The sequence below is a fragment of the Candoia aspera genome, chromosome 6 (genome assembly GCF_035149785.1).
Source record: "Candoia aspera isolate rCanAsp1 chromosome 6, rCanAsp1.hap2, whole genome shotgun sequence".
NCBI classification, from domain to species: domain Eukaryota; kingdom Metazoa; phylum Chordata; class Lepidosauria; order Squamata; family Boidae; genus Candoia; species Candoia aspera.
Genome location: NC_086158.1, coordinates 56849810 through 56874493, shown reverse-complemented (window position 1 = coordinate 56874493; position 24684 = coordinate 56849810). Strand labels below are relative to the sequence as shown.

At 39.1% G+C, this 24684-nt stretch overlaps 1 protein-coding gene across 1 annotated transcript in view; it reads right to left on the bottom strand.

Moving 5' to 3' along the window:
• ATRNL1 (attractin like 1) overlaps positions 1-24684 on the bottom strand; it is a 609453-nt gene that overhangs the window by 342997 nt on the left and 241772 nt on the right. The window contains exon 25 of the mRNA XM_063307208.1: positions 18179-18240. Within this exon, the coding sequence (XP_063163278.1) occupies positions 18179-18240 (62 nt within the window). The remainder of the gene's footprint in view (positions 1-18178; positions 18241-24684) is intronic.

Sequence of the window (24684 nt, the reverse complement as noted above, 5' to 3'; positions counted from 1 at the left end):
GCCTTTGTTTCCATTTTTTAAAGAAAGTTAAAGCATTTTTCCTAATATATGCTGTCTTAATATCTGCTTTTAGGCCCATAAACTGTACTAAAAAATCAGAAAAGTGCAGTTAACAACATACTGCTATAATGCATTTCACTGATCAGTTGGGAAGGGTATATTCTGCAAAACTGTATTTAAAAACCTAGCGAGGCTCAATGATACAACATTCAAGATTATTATCATTGAAGAAGTCAAAAGATGCCATTGGACATCTAGCCATAAAAATGTGTCAGACAAATAAAATGATGAAATTAATTATAGCTGTTATTCTATATTTTATTATAGCCATTAAATCTGATATTACATTAGTATAGTACATTTTTATTTTTCAATTTTGTAAAAACAATTGGAAATCCATATATTACCCAAGACATGTATGTATCTTTTTCTATTTCCATGTCAATATTAAAACTTTGTTATGCCCATATCCTATTTTGATCAACTTAAAATAGCATGAATATAGACCAAATTTAGTGTTTCTGTATTATGTGAATAATTATTCTCAAGTATTAGACTTAATTAGCACTGATAGTCACATTTTATATTCTCTGCATATTTCTAATGAGGTAGCAAATTTTGTCCAATTAAGGTTTTATTCTGTTTTCCCCCAACATCTCAGCAGAAAGTCACTATGCTACCACATCAACGCCCACTTTTTGGGGGTGGGGGGGAGTGTTTACTCATGGTTGCCTTTATCTTCTATTTCACTGGCATTGTGCTATTTTATATTAGAATTGTACACAAAATAAATACGAGTTTCAGATGATATATTCTAAAGTAAATTATTATTATGCAACAGTTAGAAGTATTTAAATGCTAATATGTAGCTTTAATACTGAAATGAAATTCTCAAGTAATATAATTCATGTTCATTTTAAATACACCAACAGAATTTGCATTAAAGATATATATTTCTATCAGTTACTTCTATGGAAAGCACCATTAACTTTTATCACTAGGAATTCTACTTTTTATTAAGATTGCTTTAATACTGTATGAAAGTACGTTTGTAGTTGATAAGAGCAATCAACCACTATTCAAAAAAAGTAGAAACTTATTCCAACTATAGGAAGCTTGATCCTTTAATTAATTGTTGGGAAGGGAAGGGAAGGGAAGGGAAGGGAAGGGAAGGGAAGGGAAGGGAAGGGAGCCAAACCTGAGTTAACCAGCTAAATATCACTATGTTTGACCAGTTAGACAAAATTAGTTCTCAATAGAGAAACAGAACATTTCTGGATTCCTAACAACCATTTTAGTACCTAAGTGAGATCTATGGGGCCATCTATAGTATCCCCAGTTTATTGCCTCAAGAAAGAATCATGAGTAGCCTATGTTTCTAGGCTAGTAGGTATCCTTCTTGAGACAGATAATTACAGTTGAAAGACAGAGGCACTTGGAGCCTTGGCCTTGGGTACACAGAGCCGGTAGAATGTTTTTGTAGTAAGTTCAATAAATTGTTTGTTTGTTTAACTATTTATATGGCTGCCCAGTTTGCAAAATGTGACTTCGGGCAGCATGCAACAATAAAAACAGAGTATAATAAATGCAACAAAAACAGCCAAAGACAACAACAAAACACATTAGCAGGGAGCCCCAACATGTGTCATACTTCACAAGATGAGAACATCAGCATGACGAGAAAAAGAAATCAACTGATATAAATTTCTAAATCAAGTTACGTAAGTCATAATTCCTATCTGAGGTATAGAGATTATCAAATGAATCCATGCCACTCATTTTAAAGAATAGCAAAGGAATTCATGCAAGGAAATCAGCCAAATTTCAGACAATATCCTCCCATGAAATATTCTTGCAAACTTACTGTTGAGATAAAAGTTGCTGCTTCGGTTGACTGCTCTCTGCCTCTGTAACTCCTCACCAGACCAAAAAGATGAAAATTGCAAAATGCAGCACATTCCTTACCTATTATTATTTATTCAGTAGTTATAAATTAAACGAACTAGTCGGTTGTAGTGGTTAAAGCATCAGACTAGAAACTGGGAGACCGTGAGTTCTAGTCCTGCCTTAGGCACAAAGCCAGCTGGGTTACCTTGGGCCAGTCACTCTCTCTCAGCCCTAGGAAAGAGGCAATGGCAAACCACTTCTGAAAAGCCTTGGCAAGAAAACTGCAGGGACCTGTCCAGGCAGTCACCAGGAGTCAACATTGACTCAAAGGCACCCCCCAAAAAGTCATGATTTACCTAACTCATAGTTTTTTGCCTGACTCCCAGTGACTCTAGGCAGTTTACAATTGATAAAACATTTAAAAACAAAGGACAAAAAAAAAAAACAAGCACAAGACAAAAGAACAATGATGGCAAAGAAAATAAACCCAGAGGTGAACAGAAAGGAAGAAAGGGACATCAACTGTCCTCTCCAAAGCCCTGGGCAAAGAGCCAGGTCTTTAAGGCCCTTTGAAATTGGGGATGTTTTTAACCTTCTAATTTTAAAACTGCAGAATTTTTACTAGGAAATAACATGTTATTCCTTCAGGCATAATAAATAATGCTGGGCAGCTTGTACACATCGCCAAGCAAAGAAAAAAAATGCTGAAGTATCACACCGATACAGCAAATTTTCACAGTGAATGGAATAGAATTGTTGAGTCTTTTAATAAGGAAATAATGAAAAACATTCCATCTTTATTATTTTATTATCTTATTCTACTGCTGACTACCAAAGCCTCTCTATAGTTTATAATAAAATTTAAAGTCAAAATTAAAAACAGAAATATTAAAAACAATTAAAAGCAGCAATAAAAAGTATGCTTTAAAAGAGGGAATATTCTAATAGGGAGTACCATCCAAAGGATTTGCCTAGGGAGTTCTACAGAGCAGACTTAACTCCAAGTCACTGCAAGACAAGCCCACAGCAACCATGGATAAATCTCCTCAGATGTTCTCAGAGACTGGGGCCCAGGGATAATATAGAACAATGTGTTATCAAGAAGCCTAGACTAAAGCCATACAGAACTTTAAAGGTACCAATTGGAACTTATTCCAGAAACGGAATTGGAAACTTCACCTCTGCATCAATTATTACAATTACAAAGTAAAATCCATTTTCAATTTGGAAATTTGATCCAGTTTGCTTCAACAATTCAAATCAATTGATGGAACTTCAGGTAGGCTTCTGGGTGCAACTTACAGTGCTGGTTCTGTCCTGTAAAGCCTTATATGACTTGGTGCCTAAGTACCTCTAGAACCACATATTCCAACCAGAATCATCCTGACCAATGTGGTTATCTTGGGAAAAGCAACTAGAAGTATCCTATTTTCAGGAAGTGAGGGGCTGAAGCTAGGAAGCTCTGCTTTCAATGGTAGTGCTATTCTCTGGAACAGTCTGCCAGCTGAAAATCAACTTGCCCTCTCCTGATATCATTCAGAAAAATCATTTAAAGCTGAGTTCTTGTGCAGGACATTTATAAATTGAAATAACTCCATGCAGGTTGATTTTTTTTTAATCACAGTACTGATCAGATAGGGATATTTATCAGTTGATTTATTTTTACTATAGTATTACTCTTACTAATTTATGAGGGTTGAGATAGACAGACAGACCAACCAGACAGATTTTGCCATGGATATTTTCATTGTATTCACTGCTGATTGAAATATGGTGATATATTAATAAAATAACTAAGTAAGTTTGAAGTTTCTTATTTGACTTGGAAAGTCACTTTGATTCAGAGATTCACTTGAACTGTTTTCAAATCAAATCACCAACTCTTTTCACCACCCTACTCAAAAGAGTCTTTTGTATAGCATTATACAAAGGAGTAATAACTATTGGATTCAAATCATGCATCTGACGAGAAAGGCTCCAGGAAAGACTAGCAGGATTTTTGTTTATGTGTAATAAGATAAACAAGATCCTGTATTTTTTGCCACAATATTTCAAATCCAAGGACTCATGCTTTGTCAGAGCAGAGACTCTTTTTCCCCCTTTTCTGAATGCATCCTGACTCTGAAATAATGTTTCAGAACATACTATTTTCTGTGCCCAATAAAACTAATTCAGACATGGAAATAGTAGATACAGAGTCAATAAAATTTTAAGTATGGGTGTTTTAAAAATGGGTATTTATTTCTTAAATTATTGATAAGATAACATCATTAAGATATTAGAAATAAAATAACTATTTCTACAGAGGCCATGAGAAGTGAAAAAGGCTGAGAGAGCTCAGCATGGAGTCACTCCCAACCCTATAAAGATGCTACAGGCTGTTGTTGTGATGACAGGAAGAGCTGGGGCTGATGCAGCCCCTACTCCTCTCCCCAAAATGTTCAGGGCCACAGATGCTGTTATCAGTAATTTGAAAGAGGAAGAAAAGGCAATAACTCACTGTCAGCACTCACAGGAAAACCAGACAGGAAACACAACCAGGTGAGCTACTTCTATTTTATTATTAGGCTACATTGACAGAATCTTGCAAGTCTGAAAGTACAAATCTCCTGCTGTCCCTATTTACTGCCTAACCAGTCAGGGCAGGTCCTTTCTAAGTTTCTTGCTCTGTTACCCAGTGCGGACTCCTCCCTCTTTTATCAAATCGTTCCCTAGACAGTATCTCTTCCTCCCACCCCACCCCATCATCCAAGGTCATTCTCATATTCCATTACACTCACTCAAAACACTTTCAGCGTGACATAGAGTTCTCCAGCTGGTCAAGGAGCTCCACCCTTAATTCAACCCAACTGGTCAAGGCATAAAAACAGCCATAACACCACCTTACTGCTGGTCATCCTCTTCTTTCCTTTCTTTCTACTGTTCATAGCTGTATGGACTTCTCAAAGGAGGTAGATCTTTGAATAAAGTGTCCAAAATATAATAATTTGAACCTAGTCATTTGTGTCTTAGGTGAAGTTTCTGGATCAATTTGTTCTATGATCCATTACTTTGTTTTCTTAGTAATCCATGGTGTTCTCAGGAATTTTCTCCAACACCAAAGTTCACAAGTGTCAATACTCTTTCTATCCTGCTCCTTCCAAGTCCAACTTTTGCTTCCATCAACTGTCATAGAGAAAAGTGTTATCTGCATGATTATTTTTGTAAGTATAGGGGATCTGAATATCTTTTCCAAGGTCTGCATTACTACTCTACCAAGAGCTAATCTGTGGCATATTTCTTGATTTCTGGTTCCTTTATTGTTGATTGTTGATCCTAAAAAGCAGAAACTATTCACCATTTCACTGTCATTGTAACTTCACTGTAATTGTCACTGTTGTTACAACTTCATTGTCAATTCTAAATCTGGTTGCTGTACCTGTTACTATTACTTTGGTCTTCTTTGTATTTAATCTTACCGACATTTTTCCACTGTGCTCCTTAACTTTCATTCCAAATGATTTTTATTTTCAGCTATCGGAGTAGTGTCATCAGCATAGCACAGGTTATTGGTCTAATATTAAGCCTAAAGCTTTAATAGTACAACAGAAAAGGTCTGTTAATAGCAAAATTATTCAGCCTGCTGTATTACATTTCAATTATCAGTGTCTGGGGCTGAAAATAAGGTATCCAAGGCACACATCATAAATATTTTAAAGTTTGGGGACTTTGGGGGTGTGACTTGTTCAGGCTCAATAGGTGGCACACATTCTGATGTGCCTTGGGTTATGATTCTCGGGAAGGGAAGGGAAGGGAAGGGAAGAGAGCTTTGCAATGAAGGTTGATTAAACCCAGCAGGATGCCCTTTGGATGTGTCAGCTAAAAAGTAAAAAGTTAATTAAGAGCCCCTGAATCAGTTCTTGTTTCCTGGTGATAAATGTTTGCCATCTTGTATTACTGTGTGTCTTTTCCAATGACAGTTCAATAAGTTCCTTGATCTTGTCCATACAACCTATTCACTGTCTTACCTGTCTTCTATATGCCTTAACCTTTCAAAGGTTAGTACAAGATGGTCAATATTCTGAAAAATTATATGTGGTCTAAATATATATTGATGCTTAATTCTAAGTGAGAAGAAAGGTCAACCAGATTCCTTCTTAATTACAAAACTGATAGCAAGTATTTAGCATATCGTATTGTAAATAGCATAATAAAGTTTAAGATTTTTTATATATAATTTCTCTTATCATCTATTTTCTTTTTAAAAGAAAAAGCTTTACACTCACAATGATCAATGTATTTTAAAAACAGAAACACAATCTAGAATAAAGAAAACATCTGATCCGTTAAGTAAGATTCTGTTATTCGTAGAAAAGACATTCATATTTCATTTAATGTTATGCATCTATTCAGAAAGAAACAAAATACATGACCTTCATGGCTAAATTCTTTTTTTCTTAGAAGAAAGGAAGTTGCTTACAAAAGTGACATGTGACTGGATGCACAAGTGTCATTTCATTATATGTAAATACTTCAGAAAGCCAGTAGTGGCAATGCCTTTCAAAAAGGTGTTGTGACACTTGTTCACATGCTACTTTTAGCATCCCCCCAATATATAATGCATAACAATAATACCATAAATGTTATTTATGTATTAATTTAACTAATTATTCCAGAAGTTTTTTATAATATTAATTTTATTGAAGAATTTTGTGCAATAGTAAAAGCAATACAAATTTAAGAAAAAAGAGTAAAGAGAAGTGGTGAATAGATAAAGAAAAGAAAAAGAAAGAGGGAAAGAGAGAGAGAAAAAAGAAAAATTATTCCAGGAATTTCTATACTACCCAATCAAAAAGACTCCAGTTTACAACAGCACAACAATATAAACATCAAAATCAATATAATCCAAATGACTTAAACATAGGTTTCAGCACCAGGAACCAAGGCAAACAATATCTTTGTTCTCAGCTGTGGTGGAGCCTTTAATAAGGACACTAAGCCAGCTAAACTCACTTTCTAATCACATTCGAAAATGTTCAATTTAACTACTTTATGGGTATTAGAGACTTTCAAAATGTGGAGCTTAATTGATACCTGGTGAATTTTATTTTCTTCTCTGGATTTAAGGAGTTTTAATACAGTAATACAGAAACTTAATACTTAATACTTTTAATACTTAAAATAATATACATTTGGCAAAAAGCAAAAAAAAAAGAATTGGATTTAAGAAAATTTAAAGTGGACCAGAGGGATTTGGAATAAACATTATTTTTGTGGTAAGATTTGAAAAACAAATATATAATTAAATAGTATCCCCGTGGGAAATGACTGAAATGTAACTAAACCCATATTAGGAACTGAAGCTTGATGAAAGTTGCCAATGGACACTAGAGGGAACTAAAGGACCAGACCAAAGTTAAAATGGCTAAGCTGGCCATATAACTTTTACTTGTCTAAGGAATCCTTTGAAAAATGGACATAGATATTAACAACTAATATCTCAGAAATGATACAGATGTCAATGGTTTCAGATGACAAGAAACATTTAAAAAAACAACTGTTACCTGACATAGACATTATAGAATTTGAAGCCATGAAAGACAACAAAATTGAGATTACCAAAATAGGAATATAAAAGACAAATCAAGAAAAGGATCTGGACATGGAACAGCTGTGACAAGAAATCCTGGACAATGCGTCTTTATGGGATTTACAAAGTAGGCTGGTGAAAGCTTTTGAATGCCAAAGATTGATGAAAGATCAAATTTGACGCCACTGGAATGATTTAAAGGTCAAGATTGTGAAGAGCAAAAAGAAGGAATATAAAGTTGGACTATTTGATCAGGGATAAACTATTTGTTCGATATTTCTGGCAACTCCTACTGGACTTTTGCTAAACCAGGATTGAAAAAATGACAAATTTCCAGCCATGCTTAGATAAAAGTTAGGCTATGGGAAGAAGAGGGTTTTTTTATTTGTAACTTTAAAAGAGGGTGAAAGTATATTAGCTTATGCTCAGTGTGATGAAGGTTCTTCATCACTTCTTCATTATTGTCCGTCTGTCCGTCCTTCCTTCCTTCCTTCCTCTTTCTTTCTTTTCCCTGAACCATCTGAACTTTTCATTTACTTTCCTTTTTCCCTGAAGTTTAGTTTGTATTAGTTTTTACTTCAATAAAATTAACTAAAAACAGAAATGAAACAGGCCACATAGGTTCCCCTGGCCACAGCTTCCAGCTGCTGCTTGAGCAGCAGTTGTGAGTTCAAGAGAAACTTCAAGTTGTGGTCCTGCTTCTTCAGGGGCACCCCTTGCAGAGCTATAGGGATATGCTGTTTACCTAAAAATAGCATTTCCATCTTGCTGGCATTCAATTTAAACTTGTTTTGCTGCATCCAGTCCTTCCTAGGATCCAGGCACCAAATAAGGACAACATCTTAGCCCAGCCTGGGGTGGTAATATGTAGTTAAATATAATAAGGGTAATGATGATATTTTTTCATATGTGGTCACTATATTGTGAAGCCCAACAATACTGGAAAATGATTCATTGTAGAATGAGATAAATTCTGAAAGTTATAATTCCAATGCAATCTGAGATATTCTTACTAAATTTCACTAAACCATACATCCCTTCAAAATACAGTGAATTGGCATTTTATATGCCAGCGGTTGTAAGGATTCTATGTACCTTTTATTGGAAAAGATCTCTGTTCCATCCTAAAAGACTGGCTAAATAAACTGTTGGAGTATACTTCAATATCTACAATAATTTTGCATTTAAAAGGTAAATCTGACCTTATAATACATTGTTGTATTATAATATCATACACAGGATTGTGCCACATCCAGAATTCGGGTTTTAGAATTCATATCTTAATTTATAATTTATACTATTGATTTAATGCATTATCTACTATATATACATTTTAAATTATTTGAAGTATGTTAATTAAACATTTTTAGCTTAAAGTTCAACAGAGGCACATGGGTTTTTATTAAATATATTACACTATTATAAGCTCCTAATGATGTATTAAAATATATTAGTTTTATGATATTTCAGTTTTGTTGCTTATCCACCAGTATTTCACTACCTGCACCTGATTTCTCTATTTGTGCCACCCATTTCTTATATTCTTTCAGGCATATATAATAATAAAATGGAAAAAAAGAAAAAGAAAGATGGTAACGATATCTCACCACATACTAACAGATGACCTTCCCCAAAAGTTTCATATAGACGTTAAACATGGGGAAAACAGCCAAGCACTCTAGTACCCCACACTAGCAATACCCATTCCTTCCTGATAACACCCACTCTGGAAAGAGTGGAACCTGAACCCCCAACTCCCAGCCTTCTCAGCAATTCAGAAGGATATTATAGTCAATGGTATCAAATACCACAGAGATATCTAATAGGACTAAGAAGGCTTCACTTCCTTCGCTGCATCCAAATTATAGATCATTTTCTAGGCAGATAATGCAGTTTCAGGCTCATGTACAGGTGTCAAGCTTGAATGGAATCCAGATAATTTGCTTCATCCAGGATCCTCTGTAACTAAAGCCCCATACTTTCTCCAAAACCTTCCCCCCAAAGGGTACATTGGAGACTGGGAAGAAATGATCAGAAATAGCTGATGGCTTCTTCAAGTGAGGGACACCACTGCCTCTTTTAAGGCAGATAATACTACCCCTCTATCACAGAGGCATTGATCTATGCTTAATGGATACAGCTTATAGGTGGCACAGTTCATACTATTCACCCTATTCACTTTCTTGAATTGCAGAAGCTCAAAAGAACTCCAGGTGACTTAGCAAGACATCACTGCTATCATCTCAGTTTAGACTCAGACCAAATGAAACAAATTTGTCTGTAAAGAATCTTGCAATTATGTCACAGCAGTCTGCATGAGAATCATCCAACATCTCCTTCCTCCCTTTATATGCTGGGATGATTTAGAAGCAGTGCAGTCCAAATTTTTGAGAAAAATTCTCCACATCCCCTGCTTTACGCCAAACACCTACTGAGACTTGAGTTAGGATCTCCTTCCACAGCTGCCTGGATAAGAATATGCTGCTTAAGTTATTGGCTGAAACTAAGGTGTACAAGTGATTCGTTACCCCAGCTGATTCTTATACAGTAAGTAAATTTAATTTTCAGAGAAAAAAAATGTAGCCCCTCAGTTCAAGAGCTAACAGTGACAGGCCTGGAAAATGCTATCACTGAAGCCGAACAACACATCCTTGACCTTAATTTACAAGCTGACGGATCTAAATTCCAAACTATGCTTCAGGGAATTTTTTATCACATTACCTTTGTTGTTCCAAACTACCATTTTAAGAAACTTCCTTGCATTTACATTAGCTAGCTTCAGTGCCCTAACCTTAAAGTTGGTGAAGGGGTGGCTCAATAACATTCCTCATCTAGATTGTCACTGCATATGTTCAGATGCAGCCAGTGAAACAACAGACCATATCCCATTGCTCTGCCCACTATATCAGGAAGTCACTAGGTTCTGCTCCATTACAACAGACTGCCCATTGTTTAGGGGACTAAAATGGCAATTTTCTTATGTCAGGTACTTCCTTATTGCTTATCACTATTTAATTATTTTACTGTTTGGATTTATGCATATACCTTATTTAAATCTACTTAGTTTTGAATGCACTTTTTTTTAACACAGGGCCTCTGACCATAAATTATTATTATTCAAATGAAGATGGAATAAGGATCTTTCTGCATTGGTTCAGCACACCTTAGGCTCACTCCTGAATAATTTGGCATTTGCTATGTTTATCCTTTTTTTGTCCCCCTATCCTTGCCTTAAAAGAGATATAAAGAGAATATTTCAAACATGTGCTGCAGCAAAACCTTTGACGATATCCAGCTGAAACTAGGGATTGTTAACATCCTCTAAGTAGACTACCATTCCTGCTATTTTCATCCCCAAAAATTACAGACTTTTTGATGCTTCCCCATTATAGCCTATGGATTTGAATTCAGTCTGAATTGACTAGAACAGAATCATTTTGTCCTTGAATCTTGAAGCATAAGTTCAAATTGAATCATACAATCTTTGAACCTCAAATCTCCAATTCAAAAGAGCCAGGACTGATTCACATAACATTCAGAACTATTTGACTTCCATTTTTTATGCCAATAGCATCCTAGTAATGAAGACTACAAAGGAGTTAGGCTCGTCTTTTCACTAAGACATTTGTATTCCTGGCCTAGGAAGAAAAAAAAATGGATTTGTGATAAGCAGGTGAAAAGTGCTCTTTCTAAAAGTTACGCTATCTTATCCTATGTGTCTGCAGTTGCCATTTCTGTCTACAGAATGATCAGCCTCCCTCTAGATGTTTAATGAAGCCAATACACCACATGTAAATATGCATGCAGCTGAGTTCTCATTCTTCTTTCCAATTTGGCACATTGTCTTTAGTTGCCAATCCTTCCTTCCTTAATCGTTCCACCCCACCCCCACCCATTATTCCTATTTCACTTCTTGCTGGCTTCTTGCTTTTGCTTGACTCAGTTTTGCTATCTTCATTATTCAAGAATAAGAAATGCAATTACCTGGTTCAATATACAAATGTGTCCAATTTATATGGTCTTTAAAAACCTTTAAAAATGATTTCAGCTTTGGATTTATTGTTTGTTTGTTTGTTTGTTTGTTTTAGAAGATTGATATGACTGCCCCCAACTGTGTAATCATGACTCCAGGCAGCATACATCGATAAAATTACAATAGTATCCAAATTACAATTAAAGTCAATAACATCAACAAAAACAAGCAAACAAAATGACGTATCAATCACACACAATTAGGGCCTATAAATACACATGCAATCTTCCAAAGATGGGTTTATCCATCATTCTGGCCCAATGCCTAAGGAAAATAAGTTTTTAAAGCGTTCTGAATTTCAGGGAGGAAATATTTCAAAGATAGGCACTTCAAGAGAGAAGGCATGCCTCCTAGTCCTATCAGATTACATTTCTTCAGGAAGGAACCTAGAACGTGCCTATCCTGTTAAAATGAGTGGGACTGGCAGAAATAACCAGAGACAGGTGATTCTGCAAATAACCCATTCTGTGCCATGTAGGAAATACACCTGGAAGCCTAGCCACACCACTGCATTCTGGACCAATTGCAGCTTTCAGATTCAAGGGCAGCTCCATATCATACTTCACTGGTCCAACCAGGATGTGACTAAGGCATGAGTGACTGCAAGCAGGGCTCCCTATCCAGGAATAGATGTGATTGGCACATAAGCTGGAATTATGTAAAGGCCTTCCTGCCTACTACTTCTCAAGCAGGAGCTGAGCATCTATGAGAACCCCCAAACTACTCACCCTCACAAAATTCTGAATGAGAGAATGCCACCAGTTCCAGAAGACTGGTAAAATATCTCTCAGCTCATGGATTGGAGGGGCCCAAATACCCAGCCCTTATCCACTCAAACATCCACTCAAATATCCACCCAAATATCTACTCAACTAGTTCTAAATCCACGCCCCTATAGCCTCCTAAACAAATATCACATATATAACATACATGTTGTTGTTGTTTATTCGTTTAGTCGCTTCCGACTCTTCGTGACTTCATGGACCAGCCCACGCCAGTTTCCTGTTGGTCATCAACACCCCCAGCTCCCCCAGGGACGAATCCATCACCTCTAGAATATCATCTATCCATCTTGCCCTTGGTCGGCCCCTCTTCCTTTTGCCCTCCACTCTCCCTAGCATCTCCAGGGTTCTCCTGTCTTCTCATTATGTGGCCAAAGTATTTCAGTTTTGCCTTTAATATCATTCCCTCAAGTGAGCAGTCTGGCTTTATTTCCCGGAGGATGGACTGGTTTGATCTTCTTGCAGTCCAATGCACTCTCAGAATTTTCCTCCAACACCACAGTTCAAAAGCATCGATCTTCCTTCTCTCAGCCTTCCTTATGGTCCAGCTCTCACAGCCATATGTTACTACGGGGAACACCATTGCTTTAACTATGCAGACCTTTGTTGTCAGTGTGATGTCTCTGCTCTTAACTATTTTATCGAGATTTGTCATTGCTCTTCTCCCAAGGATTAAGCGTCTTCTGATTTCCTGACTGCAGTCAGCATCTGCAGTAATCTTCGCACCTAGAAAGACAAAGTCGTTCACTGCTTCTACATTTTCTCCCTCTATTTGCCAGTTATCAATCAAGCTGGTTGCCATAATCTTGGTTTTTTTGAGGTTTAGCTGCAAACCAGCTTTTGCACTTTCTTCTTTCACCTTCAGCATAAGGCTCCTCAGTTCCTCTTCGCTTTCAGCCATCAAAGTGGTATCATCTGCATATCTGAGATTGTTAATGTTTCTTCCAGAGATTTTAACTCCAGCCTTGGATTCCTCAAGGCCAGCATGTCGCATGATGTGTTCTGCGTACAAGTCGAATAGGTAGGGTGAGAGTATACAGCCCTGCCATACTCCTTTCCCAATCTTAAACCAGTCCGTTGTTCCGTGGTCTGTTCTTACTGTTGCTACTTGGTCGTTATACAGATTCTTCAGGAGGCAGACAAGATGACTAGGTATCCCCATGCTGTTAAGAACTTGCCACAATTTGTTATGGTCCACACAGTCAAAGGCTTTAGAATAGTCAATAAAACAGAAATAGATGTTTTTCTGAAACTCCCTGGCTTTTTCCATTATCCAGCGGATATTGGCAATTTGGTCCCTAGTTCCTCTGCCTTTTCTAAACCCAGCTTGTACATCTGGCAATTCTCGCTCCATGAATTGCTGAAGTCCTCCTTGCAGGATCTTGAGCATTACCTTACTGGCATGTGAAATGAGTGCCACTGTTCGATAGTTTGAACATTCTTTAGTGTTTCCCTTTTTTGGTATGGGGATATAAGTTGATTTTTTCCAATCTGATGGCCATTCTTGTGTTTTCCAAATTTGCTGGCATATAGCATGCATTACCTTGACAGCATCATCTTGCAAGATTTTGAACAGTTGAGCTGGGATGCCATCGTCTCCTGCTGCCTTGTTATTAGCAATGCTTCTTAAGGCCCACTGAACCTCACTCTTCAGGATGTCTGGCTCTAGCTCACTGAACGCACCGTCAAAGCTATCCCCGATATTGTTATCCTTCCTATACAGGTCTTCTGTATATTCTTGTCACCTTTTCTTGATCTCTTCTTCTTCTGTTAGGTCCTTGCCATCTCTGTTTTTGATCATACCCATTTTTGCCTGGAATTTATCTCCGATGTTTCCAATTTTCTGGAAGAGGTCTCTTGTCCTTCCGATTCTATTGTCTTTTTCCACTTCTGCACATTGCTTGTTTAAAAATAATTCCTTATCTCTTCTGGCTAACCTCTGGAATTTTGCATTTAATTGGGCATATATCCCCCTATCACTGTTGCCTTTTGCTTTCCTTCTTTCTTGGGCTACTTCTAGTGTCTCAGCAGACAGGCATTTTGCCTTCTTGGTTTTCTCTTTCTTTGGGATGTATTTTGTTGCCACCTCTTGAACAATGTTGCGGACTTCTGTCCATAGTTCTTCTGGGACCCTATCTACTAAGTCCAGTCCCTTAAATCTGTTCTTCACCTCCACTGCATATTCCTTAGGAATATTAGTGAGCTCATATCTAGCTGATCTGTGGGTCTTCCCTAATCTCTTTAGTCTGATCCTAAATTGTGCAAGAAGAAGTTCGTGATCTGAACTACAGTCAGCTCCAGGTCTTGTTTTTACCGACTGTATAGGTGTCCGCCACCTTTGGCTGCAAAGGATGTAGTCAATCTGGTTTCGGTGTTGTCCATCTGGGGAAGTCCATGTATAAAGCCGTCTCTTAGGTTGCTGGAAGAGAGTGTTTGTTATGCACATTGAGTTGTCTTCTATCAGCCTATGTCCTGCTTCGTTTTGTTCTCCCAGGCCATGCTTACCTGTAATTCCAGGCGTCATTTGACTGCCCACCTTAGCATTCCAGTCTCCCGTGATGAAAATAACATCTCTTTTAGGCGTGTTGTCCAGTAGGTGCTGCAGATCCTCATAGAACTGCTCTACTTCAGCTTCTTCAGCATCTGTGGTTGGGGCGTATATTTGGATCACTGTGATGTTAGATGGCTTGCCCTGAATTCGAATTGAGATCATTCCATCGTTTTTTGGATTGTATCCAAGCACTGCTTTAGCCACTTTACGATTAATTATGAAGGCTACTCCATTTCTTCTGTGGTCCTCTTGTCCACAGTAGTAGATCTGGTGGTCATTTGATGTGAAGTGGCCCATTCCAGTCCATTTCAGTTCACTGACGCCCAGAATGTCAATCTTTAATCTTGACATCTCACCAATAACCACATCCAATTTGTCCTGGCTCATAGATCTTACATTCCAGGTTCCAATGGTGTGTTGATCCTCAGAACATCGGATTCGCCATTCACCACCAGCACCGTCAGCCGCTAGCTGTCCTTTCGGCTTTGAGCTAGCTGCGTCATCACGTCTGGGGCTAGTTCAACTCATCCTCTGTTCCTCCCCAGTAGCATTTTGACCATCTTCCGACCTGGGGGTCTCATCTTCCGATGGTATACCGATATATCTCTGGTTGTACTGATCCATTTAGTTTTCACGTCAAGAATACTGGGGTGGGTTGCCATTACCTTCCCCAGGGATCGCATTTAGTCTGACCTCTCTGTCATGACCTTCCTGTCTTGGGTGGCCTTTTACGGTTTAGCTCATGGCATCATTGAGGTGCTCAAGCTCCAGCACCACGACAAGGTAACGATCCTTTGCTGAAGATAACATACATACATAATACATACTGTACATATGTTACTTCATTTGGAAAACTTAAAATGTTAATTGATGCTTTTACAATTGTGGGCAAAGGATTCTAGAGGCACTGCTATAGTAGTTGTAAATTCCACTATACTCCAATACTGCATTCCCATATTGTGTTAAAATTTACTCTCGGCACCACAGGATACAGCTAATCTTTGAAAGCATTTGTCTTTCATAAACATCTTTAATTTAATGTTTTTTATATCTTGAGAAGGACTCAATAATTGATATTTTTAAAATGTGCAAGAAAAAGCAGTTTTGAATTCTGGATCTTCTACTGGGTTATGCATTAAGAAAGAACCCTGCACGGTTATGCAATATGTAGAATAATATAAGACATCATAAATGATCTCATAGGCAACAATTAATTTACAGCTGTAAAAGGGAATGCATCTCAAAAAAACTCTGGGAGATACTGTGCCTGAAATGGCACTTTAGTACTCTGAGTAAAGAAATTTAGTTCTCAGTGATTTTTTTAAAGAATATAAACAAGAGAATTTAAACATAGGTATAAGTCAGCATTACTTACAATACATGTACAGTCAAGTGTGTGTATGTGTGGTGAAGATGATGAAGATGATCAGGCCAAATCAATCCACTGCAGTCTCGTTACTGAAAGCTACGGACTTAATCTACCATGCCATTCCAGTGTGGACTGGTAATTAGGTATCTTTGGTCTTCCCAGTCTAGGGCTGAAAGAGAATAACTGGCCAAAAGTTATCCAGCCAGCTTCTATGCCTAAGGGAGAATTAGAATTCGGGTCTCACTGCTCCTTATTCAGCACCTTATCCTTTATACCATGCTGGTTCTCTATAGACAGAGTTAGAGATGTATGAATTTCAGTTACCATGTTTGTTCTGCCATTTTATGAACTAGAGGAAAGAAGGAAAGAGTTACACGGAATCCAGCATTTGCTAGAACAGTTTTCATGTACAACAAAATATTGAGGATATTTGTGCAGATGGAGATATAACAACCCCCAGATAGTAATGGATTTGTAAGTTTTGATAATGTGACCTATAAAACAGAAACAATCCTTTTTATTGTTTTTACTGCAGCGGATTAATACAGCCAAACAAATGTTATATGTTGTAATGTTGAGGTCATAGCTTTTTCATTGTATTTACAAATTCAAGAAACACAAAACTAAAAACAAAGCCAAAAAATTAAACCTGGTTTATGGAAACATAAAATAAGGTTTAAAACAAGTTGTAGTTTCAGGCAGCATTACCAAAATTCCATCTATTAAAATAGGGTTGTATGTTTGATATGCATCCTTGACATTAATTCTGTCTAATCCCCAAATGAATTGTGACACAGGAGTAAACTTCAGAGGCTGCTGCCATATGAGCATCACTCAGTCATATCTAGCACATAATGTAAGGACCCAAGAAAGCACCCAGATAATATAATGAAACAAACTGGAGATATTTTTTTTCTATACAATATGTGCCACTAAGCACCAGACAAGAAAGAGACTTGTGAGTTTAACCTCACCTGCTTTTTCAAAAAAATAAACGAGCCATAGCCAATACTGAATGAAGGTGTTATTTAACATACTGTTGGAACCACCCAACATTAACAACGAAGGCTGAGCATCTAACTTTAATTGCAGTTTTACTGTAATTTTTCAGAATAATTGCAAAAATAATATTGGACGTATATTTACCACAAAACAATAAAGGGCACTAAAAAGATTCATAGAACTGCTGTGGGCAGCATAATATTCTGTGCTTCCCAGTCTTCAATGCAATTTCCCTTTTTCAGGTTTCACCATGATTAATGATGTGCTAGAACCAATTTTAACAATGGTTTCACTAAAATAATACATCCTTTGCTATCTTCCTGCAAAATTATAGCCTGGTTGAGAATGCACACTATACCATAATATGATTAATCTGCTGTATGGAACCAGCCACTATAGTTTGTTAACAAGTTAATGTATTGAGCAGTTGTGTTTTATCCATCAAACACGGTTGAACCAAGGTACAGTATGTTGCATGAATCTAGTCTGCAAATTGAGCCACAGGGTATCATCCCTGATAACTCTTTAGAGTGAAAAGGACCTATCCTCTTATGCTGAAAATATTATAAAGTGCAGATAAAAAAAAAAACAATAATAAAAGCCTGCTAGTGCAAATGCTGAGAAAAATCAGGAGTAATATCCATGTAATACAACCTTAACCTTAAGTATGGGAAGACAACATTCAGTATGCAGATATAACTGCTCGCAGGGTAACAGCTAACATGAAATGAACTATTTCATGTAATGAACTATATTGTATATATAAATGCATACAATAATGCATGTATAATGCATACTATAAAATAATCTATAAAAGTACTGTTTACTATGATTGTATTTATTTATTAAACTTATTTCTATGCCACCACAATCAAAATGACTCTCAGCATGAGAAAGAATATCCAAGGAGTAGAGTATCCAAAGACTGACATAATGTGATTTAGCAATTATTATACTATAAAATGATTAAAAGTAGAAACACTACCTGAAGAAAGTAACAAAAAACTGCACCAGGTCCATTATGGTGTTGTGCTGTGAAAAGGCAATCTGAAGAAGAAGAGAGAGAAACATGAAATAATGTTATGGCCAAGTCCACTAAGAACCTTACAAACAGAGATATTCTGTGTAAACTGTAATGATACAAGTATACTTATAAACTCAAACTATATATTCATTAGTTTGTAACATCTATCATATATAATAACATTTTTAATTAGTTGTTCAGCCCATCCATATGCCTTGTACAAAGTCTGAAACCCTAGATTAACAGCTGGATACATTTGGAAATATGAAGACAACAATGGCTTCTGAAAACTGGTTGATCAACTGAAATTGGTAACAATAGAAGAGAATATACATAGCTCAGGGTTGAAGTGTGGAGTCGTTGGCACTGTCTGAACTTGGTTGTTTGCTTGCAGACATTTCACTACCCAACTAGATAACATCATCAGTGCTAGTGAGTGTGGGGTTTGCTCCCAGTTTATACACAGTAGCTTGCCCTGTCAGTGTTGGTGGGGCTGGGGTTTTCTCCTTGGTAGTGCCTTGATTAGGGTATTGCTTTCTGGTTGATTGGTTGTCTGGTGTTAATCCCTGCTTATCTGGGTGTTGACTGCTGGAGAGGATGTGTTCTGGTCTTTTTCTTTCCTTCTTAGCTTTTTTTATTGCCTCTTTTGAATGGTGTGTAAATGTGGTTTTTCTCTATGTGTCTATTGATGGCTGATTGATAAACTGATACATTAGGGTGGTAAGGGAATACATTAAACAGAAGATAGCAATAACAGCATTTTGAAATATCTTCACATGCCATCTTGGCTGCTAAACATGAAAACTAGCTGAATTTTATGTCTTCAGGAAAGCACAGAATAATTAACTCTACCTTTAGGGTATCACCTTCAAAAAATATTTAAGTGTTTTGTGGTTGTTGTTGTTTATCAGCTTATGCTGTCCCTAGAGTGAACGCTGTTAAGTGTTTTATAGTACATATGCAGAATTTTTAGTAATTGTACTTTCAAATATCTTGCACATAAGTACTCCATAAATCGCTTATGGAAGCATATTTCCCCTTAAATCAGATGGCCTCTGAGGACTTAACAAAAGCTAAGCTCTTGTTATTGAGCATTACAGCCATATGTCCTAAATGCTTACATTGCTTTTTCTTCTTGCCATGTCACCACATTTTCTTGCCTGCCTACATAATATCGTGCAGCAATTCATACAATTTTTAGGATTAAAATGTTGTGTGTTGAAATACTACACCTGCTGATACACTTTATTTTGATAGTTCTTTTTTATTCCCTTTAGTGGCTTTACTGAAACAAAAACAAATATATTTCCATAATTTCAATTTACATGTTGAATAGTATCATGTGATGCTAGAAGCTATCAACAACATAACCTAAAACCCTCACCAACAAATTGGCACAGAAAAAATAACTTATTTTACATGCAGCCTTGAAGTCTACATAAACACTTCCAGAACTACTATATTGGTGGCAATGAACTTGGAAACAGAAATTCAAACTAGATAAATAAGAAATAATAAACAGGTAACAGCTAATTAAATATATAGTGTAACTGTAGAATATGCTGCAAATAAATGTATTTTATTTTTAAAATATATAGCATTTTTTTTCTTCCCTTCAAACAGTGATTATAGAAGGAAAGCCATGTTAATCTATGGTGGCAAAAAATCAGGAGACCGATAGCATGTGTTTCACATCAATTAGTGTAAACAACGGCATAGAAAGATATGCTAGATCAGGTTCTGCAATGGGGAGTCAGACACCAATGGGAAGTGCGTAAGCAGAATTGAGAATGGTAACACTTTCTCATGTAAATTCCTCAGCATTACTGGAGGCAATGTATAGTTGATGACAAGTAGTCATTCATAGCTTTATCTCCACGAACTTATCTAATTATTTTTTAACACTGACCATGCTGGTGGTTATCAGCACATGGTGTGGTAGCAAATTCATGGCTCTGTTATACATTATATAAAATAGTTCCTTTATTTGACCTTTTGGGTTCTAGTATTTTTTTTTCTCCATACTATTCATAATTTTTCACTATATATAATCTTATATATTTTATATTTCCCATTATTTATCTTTTTCACAGCCATGAGGTCCCCAACAATATAGTCAAGGAAAGGGTGCCATTTCCCAGCTAGAAAAGAAAAAGGAATCTTTGATACTAAAGTGGAAAGTTGTAATGATTGCCTATCCTGATATACTCAGACTCACAAGCAGGTACTTAATGATATCTGATTTATTAAAATAATAGTATGCAAATACAGAGAAAGCTGAGAATGAATAAAAGCACGCCAAATACAAACTAAAAACCCTCGGCTCGAAACGTAATCCCTCCCCTCGCCCAACTGCAGCAGCCACCCCCCTCTCAGGTGCTGGTAACCGTTTTCCACTGATCCTGGGAAAGCAACCTTGAACAGATGAGATAACCCAAACACATTCCAAACCAGCAGCCAACAGATAATAACTTCCCGAAGTGGAATCCTCCTCCCTCCCGAGATTACACACGTATCAGGGAAATGACATGTGAAATGTTACGATGTACCAGGAACATTGAAATGGTGAACATGACATACCGCCCCCCCCCCAAATACTACGGAGTAGGTTTCATAGGATAAGCAGCATGAAAACGTTTAACTAGAACAGGAGAGTAAACATTGTGGGCAGCCACCCACTCAGGGTGGGGGAAATGTTTCCAGTGGACAAGGTACTGCAGGGTGTTACGAAGTCTGCGGGAATCAAGGACCTCCTTCACCTCAAAATGCTGTTGCCCGTCAATCATGATGGGTGCAGGAGGTGTGGGTTGGACATGCCAGCGATCGGAATGGTTGACAGGTTTGAGCAAACTGCAATGAAAAACAGGATGTAAGCGTTTCAGATTGTGAGGCAAGTCCAATTTAAATGTAACAGGGTTAATAACTCCAACAATGGGGAAAGGACCAACAAACTTGGGAGCCAACTTTTTAGAGGGCTGAGGAGATTTAATGAACTTGGTGGAAAGGTAGACCTTATCACCAACTTTGAAGGCAGGCTGGAGCACTCTCTTCTTATCGGCATGGAGTTTGTAGGAGGATTGGGCATCTGCCAACGCTTGCTGAATGACCGGCCAGGAGTCACCCAGGTGCGCAGCCCAGTCGGAAGGTGAAGAAGGCGGAGAAGTGGGTTGCGGCAGATCAGGAATAGGGACGAAATCTCACCCAAACACAGTACGGAAAGGGGTGTGGCCCGTGCTTTGATGTACCGCGTTGTTGTAAGCGACTTCAGCAAAGGGCAGAAGATCCACCCAATTGTCCTGCTGATAGTTTATAAAGGCTCGCAAATATTGTTCCAAGGTTGCATTAAGAGCCTCCGTAGATCCCTCAGTCTCAGGATGCGACGCAGTGGACAGCGCCTGTTTGGTGCCCAGCAGCTTTAAAAATGCCCGCCAAAACTGGGAAGTAAATTGCGTCCCGCGGACTGTGACCAAACGGGCGGGGCATCCGTGGAGTCTGTACACGTGGACTAGGAAGAGGTGGGCTAACTGTTGAGCCGACGGGATAGAGGCACATGGAATGAAATGGGCTTGTTTAGAAAAGTAGTCTTTCACAACCCAAATCACAGTCTTTCTCTGGCTCGGAGGCAAGTCGACAATAAAATCCATAGAGATTTCCTCCCAAGGACGTGAGGGGCTGGCCACTGGCTGCAACAAGCCTTGCGGCTTACCCCCCTTCCGTTTTGACATGGCACAGACAGGGCAAGAAGCAACATAGTCTTTGACATCACGCCTCAATGTAGGCCACCAAAATTGGCACCGCACCAGGTGTAAGGTTTTTACAAAGCCAAAATGACCAGCTACTTTATCATCATGAGACCTGAGTAGGACCTCCCTTCGCAAACTGTCAGGGACATAGAGACGTCTTTGCTTCCATGCGAAGCCTCGGTCAAATGTAACATTGTGTCTATTCACTTGCAACCAAGTGTCAGATTTCAGTTCGGAGAGAAACTGTTGTTGCAAGTGAGAACAGATTGACAGCCTCCCCCCAGCTGGTGAAACTGAACCTGAGGGCAGCTGCGCGCGTGTCTGGCTGCGAGTGACAGCCTGCATACCCAACTGAGGGTCTGTCCACAAAGTGCCTACCACGTCAGGTACTGAGGTCGAATCCTGGGGCAGGTGGGAAAGCGCATCAACCAGGAAGTTCTTCTTACCCGGAATGAACTTCAACTCAAAATTAAAACGGCTGAAAAATTGAGCCCAACGGATTTGTTTAGGGCTGAGCTTACGGGGTGTGCTGAGCGCTTCTAAGTTCTTATGGTCCATCCAAACTTCAAAAGGACATTTGGCCCCCTCTAAAAGGTGGCGCCATGCCTCCAAAGCTGCTTTGACTGCAAAAGCCTCCTTTTCCCAAACATGCCATCGTCTTTCTGTCTCAGAAAATTTGCGGGAGAGATACGCACAGGGTCTGAGGCAGCCAGCAGCATCTGCCTGCAACAAAAGCACTCCAATGGAGAAATCAGAGGCATCCACTTGAACCACAAAAGGTTTAGTGGGATCAGGGTGTTGCAGGATAGGCTCAGCCATGAACAGGCTTTTTAGCTTGTCGAAAGCCACCTGGCATTCAGGTGTCCACTTGAGCAATGCTCCCGGGTTCTTTACCTTGCGTGTGTCCCCCAGACCCTTTGTTCGCAATAAGTCGGTGAGAGGCAATGCAATTTCTGCAAACCCCTGGATGAATTGGCGATAATAGTTGGAAAATCCAAGGAAACTTTGGAGCTGCCTGCGAGTGCACGGGCACTCCCACTCTAAAATGGCTTGGATCTTTGCAGGGTCCATTTCAATACCCTTGTCAGAAATTCTGTACCCCAAATAATCAAGTTGAGTCTTATGAAATTCACATTTAGATAGTTTAGCATAAAGCTCAGCCTTCCTCAGTTTGCTGAGCACCTGTTTCACCAAACGCTCATGTTCTTCCATCGTTTCAGTGTAAATTAAAACATCATCCAAATAAACCAGTACCCCTTTGAACAAATGCTCATGCAACACTTCATTGATCAATTGCATAAACACCCCAGGTGCCCCTGCCAATCCAAATGGCAAAACTTTGTACTGGAAAGAGCCCAGAGAACAATTGAAAGCAGTTTTCCACTCATCCCCTTCCCGTATGCGTATACGGAAATACACCTCCCTCAGATCCAGCTTAGAGAAGATTTTCCCCTTGGCCAGATGTGCTAACATGTCTTTTATTATTGGCAAAGGATATTTGTTTAATATCGAAACTGCATTCAATCCGCGGTAATCTGTGCAAAGTCTCAATGTCCCATCCTTCTTTGCTCGGAATAAAACAGGTGCACCCACTGGTGAATTAGCTGGTTCGATAAAACCCCTTGCCAAATTTTTATCCACAAACTCCCTCAGCGCTGCCAGTTCTTTTTGGGTCATGGCATAGATTTTAGGCTTGGGCAGTTGGGCATTTGGGACCAACTCTATGGCACAGTCAGTTTTCCGATGCGGTGGGAGTTGGTCCGCCTCCTTCTCGCCAAACACATCTGCAAAACCCTGGTATTGCTCCGGCAACCCCTCTAGTGGGGTGGCTGCATAATGCGGAGTTGCGGCTGCCGCCCTCCCCACTGCAGCCTCTGAGGCGTCGCCTTCTTCAGGAGCTTTAGAAACCATCCCCAAACGTCAAAGTCCTGTGCACCCAATTTATATATGGGTTTTGTTGGACCAACCAAGGGATCCCCAAAATGACCAAAGGACCCCCCACTGGCGCCACTACGAAAGGCAGCCCCTCCCGGTGGCTACCCATTTGCAATGCCACCATGCCCGTGGGATGGGTGACTGGCTTTCCCCCCGCCGTAGTCCCGTCCAGTTGGGTAAAAATCATGGGCCGTTTTAACGGAAATTTGGGTAGCTCCAAAGCAGCCACCACATCAGGGTGCATTAAGCAACGTGAGCACCCTGAATCGATCAACGCCCACACTTCCACCATTTTTGTGCGGGAACCCAACTTCACCTTCACTGTCAGTGTGGGGTAGTTGCCACTCACCGAAACGTGGTCGCACCCCTCCTCTACCACCTGCCCAGCGGCGCCCTTTAAAGCAGGTGGCTGACGTTTCCCGCCAGCTGGAACAGATCGGGCTCTCCCTCGTCCCCAAAGAGAGGGATGTCCTCAGCCTCGGTCTCAGCCAACGCTGCCTTCATCTTCCTGGGCAAGGAGGGAGATTTCCCTGACGACTTTCCCGGACGCTCCTCGGTCTTTCCTTTCGGGCACACCACTGCTCGGTGTCCTTCCTTCCCACATCGGAGGCATTGCCCCTTTGCAAAACGGCTCTCCTTCTCCTCCTGCCAGGCCGTGCGCCCCATTCTGCCCGTGGTGCCCGGGGACTTGACCGCTCTCATCATAGCCATTTGCTTGGGACCCTTCTTGCTTTGTGCAAACTTCGCGTGGGCTTGCTCAACGTTCCCAGCTAGCTGGATCCAGTCATA